The sequence below is a fragment of the Coregonus lavaretus genome (assembly GCF_964263955.1).
Source record: "Coregonus lavaretus genome assembly, chromosome: 2".
In the NCBI taxonomy this organism is placed as follows: Eukaryota; Metazoa; Chordata; class Actinopteri; order Salmoniformes; family Salmonidae; genus Coregonus; species Coregonus lavaretus.
Genome location: NC_139989.1, coordinates 8857101 through 8864154, shown reverse-complemented (window position 1 = coordinate 8864154; position 7054 = coordinate 8857101). Strand labels below are relative to the sequence as shown.

The following is a 7054-nucleotide window of genomic DNA, read 5'->3' as shown; positions in this document are numbered from 1 at the left end:
GGCATCAATGATCATGAGGAAGGTGAGGGATCAGCCCAGAACTACACGGCAGGACCTGGTCAATGACCTGAAGAGAGCTGGGACCACAGTCTCAAAGAAAACCATTAGTAACACACTACGCCGTCATGGATTAAAATCCTGCAGCGCACGCAAAGTCCCCCTGCTCAAGCCAGCGCATGTCGAGGCCCGTCTGAAGTTTGCCAATGACCATCTGGATGATCCAGAGGAGGAATGGGAGAAGGTCATGTGGTCTGATGAGACAAAAATATAGCTTTTTTGGTCTAAACTCCACTCGCCGTGTTTGGAGGAAGAAGAAGGATGAGTACAACCCCAAGAACACCATCCCAACCGTGAAGCATGGAGGTGGAAACATCATTCTTTGGGGATGCTTTTCTGCAAAGGGGACAGGACGACTGCACCGTATTGAGGGGAGGATGGATGGGGCCATGTATCGCGAGATCTTGGCCAACAACCTCCTTCCCTCAGTAAGAGCATTGAAGATGGGTCGTGGCTGGGTCTTCCAGCATGACAACGACCCGAAACACACAGCCAGGGCAACTAAGGAGTGGCTCCGTAAGAAGCATCTCAAGGTCCTGGAGTGGCCTAGCCAGTCTCCAGACCTGAACCCAATAGAAAATCTTTGGAGGGAGCTGAAAGTCCGTATTGCCCAGCGACAGCCCCGAAACCTGAAGGATCTGGAGAAGGTCTGTATGGAGGAGTGGGCCAAAATCCCTGCTGCAGTGTGTGCAAACCTGGTCAAGACCTACAGGAAACATATGATCTCTGTAATTGCAAACAAAGGTTTCTGTACCAAATATTAAGTTCTGCTTTTCTGATGTATCAAATACTTATGTCATGCAATAAAATGCAAATTAATTACTTAAAAATCATACAATGTGATTTTCTGGATTTTTGTTTTAGATTCCGTCTCTCACAGTTGAAGTGTACCTATGATAAAAATTACAGACCTCTACATGCTTTGTAAGTAGGAAAACCTGCAAAATTGGCAGTGTATCAAATACTTGTTCTCCCCACTGTATATATATTAAATGTTTTATCATACAGTAGTAGCTTATAGCTGATAGAAGAGTAGTTATTGACAGTGTGCACACTGCACAGATTAATAGGCTACATGTCTCATCAAAATACATATGATCTATGCGCCATGCAATAATAGTAGGCTACAACATACAGGTCTTTTAAATCAAATATGAATAGGCTAATATTTGTTTAATATGTTCAGCCTTCTACAGTAAACGAAATCAATGCCGATGTAATAAATATGTAGCTAAGTATTGATTAGAGTTAGCAATTTGCACTTCCCATTACACATTGCCCTGACCCTCTTTCAAGTCAAATGGGAGGTCCACATTCCTTAATGTGACTTTTAACTTTTCCAAGTGTAAAAACCCCCAGATAATGACTCTAGTTCAAGTCAGACAATACTTCCACGTATCCAATGCAAATTCAGACAAGCACAATAATCCAGAGCAATCAACTCCCTTACACTCTCACATCAACAAGAGGTACTGTATCTCCCCTAGAATGTGTGGTAAGCTTGTGCCAAACATCAGTTTACGCCCAAACATTTCCAATACATGCCGACAGTAGGCTATAGACTATGGGCTAGTGTGCTTACCATCTCTTGCTGGATGTAAGAAGCCAAGTATTTGGTACAGCGGAGGTCAAATAGCGTTAAGATTGTGAGGCACTTTACCCTGAAGAGAGACAGATAAACTAGAAGGAACGGAAGGTGCGCTGTCCAGGGTATCTCAGTATCAGCCTTTATAGCTCGCTGTGGCACGCGAGCTATAGACCCCACGAAGTATGGCAGATCATATGCCGGTCTGTGAAGCCACGACAGACATGCAGGGCGGTAGGGGGATGCTGAAATTACCGACAGGGACTGTGGCCAATCAAGGCGCACGCCAGCGCGGGCGCGGTTCCAGCAGCGGCGGCAAGGCAATCGAACCATACCTTGGAGGCTGCCGGGGTTGGACATGACTGAACAGATGGGATGGGTAGGACGGCATTGTTTGTATTGATGATGATGCTACTGAATACGCTATTATTGCGTGAGAGAGAACCACTGGATGGATGGCACTTGAGCGTTGGCTGCGGCCAGGAAAAAGGCAACCTTATTGACCCGACAAAGACAGGACACTTTGCAGGATCAACCTACTATACTCATTTTCTGCTATGTGGGATGTAAACGGCTGTATCTCCCCTGTAATGCAACTATTGCATTCAAATGGCCTTGTCCAGAAATGATATAGAATATAGTTTTTTCAGTGCATTCAGGCTGCTTAGCGTTCATACCTCCAAATGCATTTCAGACTGTTTTTTAATGCTCGGTGAATGAGTGGAATATGAAAAATTCATGGAGAAAACATGACGATGATGTGGGCTATTTTTGCACTTGAGAAATTTTTTCTAAATTCACACACACACACACACACACACACACACGCACGCACGCACACACACACACACATGGCCATCATATCCCTTTGATGGTATTATTGCTGTATGAATGTTCCTCAAAGACCAATATGCAAACCATTGACCTTCTCCATTGTATAAACATAACATTTCCTGTGTTTATGTGACCATTACAACACCCTCCACTCTTCAAGAGAACACCTGCAAACTTGCTCTATGTGTACACCATTGCATGGCTTAATACCTTCATTTGGGATTCATTTGAACAGGCAAACTTCCCAAACATGAAGTCTTTACCCATGACACACAAAATGTCCATTGACCAGTGCATCCAGCTTTAAGCTGTGGTTGTTGATTTGAAAACACTTTGCATAGTGACAAGTGTTGCCATAAACACATTCTCAATGGTGTCAGTCAGTGTAGTTCTACCTCGACAAGACAATTACCAAGGTTTATAATATATTAGCCTAATATGATTGGTATTAGTATGTTTAGAGTTTATGATTTATTTATTAAATACAAGACTAAACATAATGGAGAGTGCATGAGAAAATATTTCCAAGAAACAACATAATTTTTTAACATTCATAAAGTATGTACCACTAGGACAGGGCTCTCCAGCCCTGGTCCTGGAGAGGTACCGTCCTGTAGGTTTTCACTCTAAGCCTAATCTAGCACACCTGATTCTAGTATTTAGCTGGTTGATAAGCTGAATCAGGTTAGTTACAAATTGGGCTGGAGCGAAAGCCTACAGGACGGTAGCTCTCCAGGAACAGGGTTGGAGAAACCTGCCCTAGGGCCTATGCACAATTTGCTCAATCTTTTGTTGCTGAAAATGTTCCTGCACCGCAGGAAATGCAGATGAGCTTTGTGATTTGCATAAATTAACTGAAAACCCACACTAACACATGGTTATATTAACAGTATTGCACTTTTCATGTAGCCTACTTTTGGCCAGCTAACAGCCTAACCACCGATCAAGCAACATTATGGACTAAACGTTAAAATGCTGTTGCTGTAGGATTATTTTTCTGTGACAATATAGGTCAAACTAAGATCATACACCTGTAAATGCTGCAGTGCAGGCTGGGCTGAATTGTGTGTGAGCTGATCATAATGATCTGTATGATCTGGGGGTAGTTTATGATCTGTAGCATTGGTGATGCTGCCACCCTGTGGATATGCAGCTGAAGGTCTTATGGTGGTTACCAGTTGACAGTGTACAAAACCGAACAGCTGGTGCTCTCATGCATGCTTCAGTGTTGCTTGCCTCGAAGCGAGCATAGAAGTGGTTTAGCTCGTCTGGTAGCCATGAAGTGCTTTGAAAGGCTGGTCATGGCTCACATCAACACCATTATCCCAGAAACCCTAGACCCACTCCAATTTGCATACCGCTCCAACAGATCCACAGATGATGCAATCTCTATTGCACTCCACACTGCCCTTTCCCACCTGGAAAAGAGGAACACCTACGTGAGAATGCTATTCATTGACTACAGCTCAGCATTCAACACCATAGTGCCCTCAAAGCTCATCACTAAGCTAAGGACCCTGGGACTAAACACCTCCCTCTGCAACTGGATCCTGGACTTCCTGACGGGCCGCCCCCAGGTGGTAAGGGTAGGTAACAACACATCTGCCACGCTGATCCTCAACACGGGGGTCCCTCAGGGGTGCGTGCTTAGTCCCCTCCTGTACTCCCTGTTCACCCATGACTGCATGGCCAGGCACGACTCCAACACCATCATTAAGTTTGCCGACGACACAACAGTGGTAGGCCTGATCACCGACAACGATGAGACAGCCTATAGGGAGGAGGTCAGAGACCTGGCCGTGTGGTGCCAGGATAACAACCTCTCCCTCAACGTGACAAAGACAAAGGAGATTATTGTGGACTACAGGAAAAAAAAGAGGACTGAGCACGCCCCCATTCTCATCGACGGGGCTGTAGTGGAACAGGTTGAGAGCTTCAAGTTCCTTGGTGTCCACATCACCAATGAACTATCATGGTCCAAACACACCAAGACAGTCGTGAAGAGGGCATGACAAAGCCTATTCCCCCTCAGGAGACTGAAAAGATTCGGCATGGGTCCTCAGATCCTCAAAAAATTCTACAGCTGCACCATCGAGAGCATCCTGACTGGTTGCATCACCGCCTGGTATGGCAACTGCTTGGCCTCCGACCGCAAGGCACTACAGAGGGTAGTGCGTACGGCCCAGTACATCACTGGGGACAAGCTTCCTGCCATCCAGGACCTCTATACCAAGCGGTGTCAGAGGAAGGCCCTCAAAATTGTCAAAGACTCCAGCCACCCTAGTCATAGACTGTTCTCTCTGCTACCGCACGGCAAGCGGTACCGGAGTGCCAAGTCTAGGTCCAAAAGTCTTCTCAATAGCTTCTACCCCCAAGCCATAAGACTCCTGAACAGCTAATCATGGCTACCCGGACTATTTGCACTGCCCCCCCACCCCATCTTTTTACGCTGCTGCTACTCTGTTAATTATTTATGCATAGTCACTTTAACTCTACCCACATGTACATATTACTTCAACTACCTCAACTAGCCGGTGCCCCCGCACATTGACTCTGCACCGGTACCCCCCTGTATATATAGCCTCCCTACTGTTATTTTATTTTACTTCTGCTCTTTTTTCTCAACACTTTTTTGTTGTTGTTTTATTTTACTTTTTTATTTAAAATAAATGCACTGTTGGTTAAGGGCTGTAAGTAAGCATTTCACTGTAATGTCTGCACCTGTTGTATTCGGCGCATGTGGCCAATAAAATGTGATTTTATTTTATTTTATTTTATTTATTATTACTTTTATTATTAGGTGTTATTATTTTTCTATTATTTCTCTCTGCATTGCTGGAAAGGGCCCCCAAGTAAGCATTTCACTGTTAGTCTACACCTGTTGTTTACGAAGCATGTGACAAATACAATTTTATTTGAGTTGGCAAGAGAGCAGAAACAGACTGGCACCCAGGCTAATGTAAACTCACCTGAATAATTAACATTTGTTTACATTGGTTTACATTTTCTTTTGACAGTTATTGTCCTCCATTGCATTCAATTTGTTGCTTACGCTTTGTTTTCATTTGAACAAGAAGAAGTCTGCCTTGACTTGCAGAAACCAGGCTTGCATTTACAAAATGTCTCCACAAAATGACAACAATGTATCGTTTTAGAGCATGCATCTGTGATGTCCTCACCACAGACACAGAATAGCCATTCCATGGGAATCCCTTTATGACCTTTGTACATCTTGCTCTCTGCACTGCACTGGCCCATCCAAACAACCGTGTTCCTTTTCCAAGATATGAGTTATGGTTACCAATCAACAGGACTGAATACTGTCTAGTCATGGAACTGTTTCGATAAGGAAGCTACAGTGCCTTCAGAAGGTATTCATACCCCTTGACTTATTCCAAATGTTGTTACGCTCAAAGGGATATTCAATGTTTTTTTTTTACCCATCTACCAATAGGTGCCCTTCTTTGCAAGGGAAAACCTCCCTGGTCTTTGTGGTTGAATCTGTGTTTGAAATTCACAGCTCGACTGAGGGACCTTACAGATAATTATATGTGTGGGGTATAGAGATAAGGCAGTCATTAAAAAATAACGCTAAACACTCTTATTGCACACAGAGTGAGTCCATGCAATTTATTAAGTGACTTGTTAAGAAAATGTTTACTCCTGAACGTATTTATACTTGCAATAACAAAGGGGTAGAATATTTATTGACTCAAGACATTTTGGTTTTTCATTTGTAATGAATTTGTAAAATTTTTGAAAAACATATTTCCACTTGAACATTATGGAATATTGTGTGTAGTAGGCCAGTGACAAAACAATCTCAATTTAATCAATTTTAAATTCAAGCTGTAACACAACAAATGTGGAAAAAGTCAAATTGTATGAATACTTTCTGAAGGCACTGTATTGTTATTGATGGCCCCATGGACTCAGATGATTATTCTTTATGAAGTAACTCAATATAGTGATATGATATCATCATAGTCTTATAAAACACCCCCAATAAATGTATGGTCTTATGTGGAATATGCATTGGTGTCACCCTCTCACTTATTTTTTGAGTGTTTAAATTACATATCCAAAGAGATCAAGCACCCCGATGAAGGCTTTAATACCAAAATGTTTTTTAAGTTAATAAAGAAGGACTTTATATTTAACTTCCATTTTTTGAACATTCAGTTTATTCTTCAGTTCATACACCTTGGTTGGACTGTGAGGTAGAGGCAGTATACTTTCCCCATTGCTACACAGACCGACTGAGTAGAACTTAATGTATTCTCAGAGCTGTGGGTGTCGCACCTCTTCCAGGCAATACCAATCTCTTTGGCTCCAAGTTGCTCTTCTTATCTGTTCAAGAGTCTACCTTTAAGACCAGCTCCACCTACACAAAGCCTGCCCTGCATTACACAACTAGTTGCACACACTGTAAAAAGTCAGGGTAGTACATATGTGGGATCTTAACTTGCCCTATATTGTCACAGCAAAATAATCCTGCAGCAAAGGATTTGAATATTTAGTCCATAATGTTGCTCTATTGGTGGTTAGGCTATTAGCTGGCCAAAAGTATAGGCTACT

General features: G+C 42.9%; 1 protein-coding gene across 1 annotated transcript in view; it reads right to left on the bottom strand.

The window, feature by feature from the left end:
* The window catches only part of LOC311100009 (very long chain fatty acid elongase 2-like), a gene marked incomplete at both ends in the record, with an annotated part of 18897 nt that extends 16895 nt beyond the window's left edge, over positions 1–2002 (bottom strand). Inside the window, one exon of the mRNA XM_084140741.1 lies at positions 1978–2002. Within this exon, the coding sequence (XP_083996867.1) occupies positions 1978–2002 (25 nt within the window). The remainder of the gene's footprint in view (positions 1–1977) is intronic.
* Between the last annotated feature and the right edge of the window lie 5052 nt (positions 2003–7054).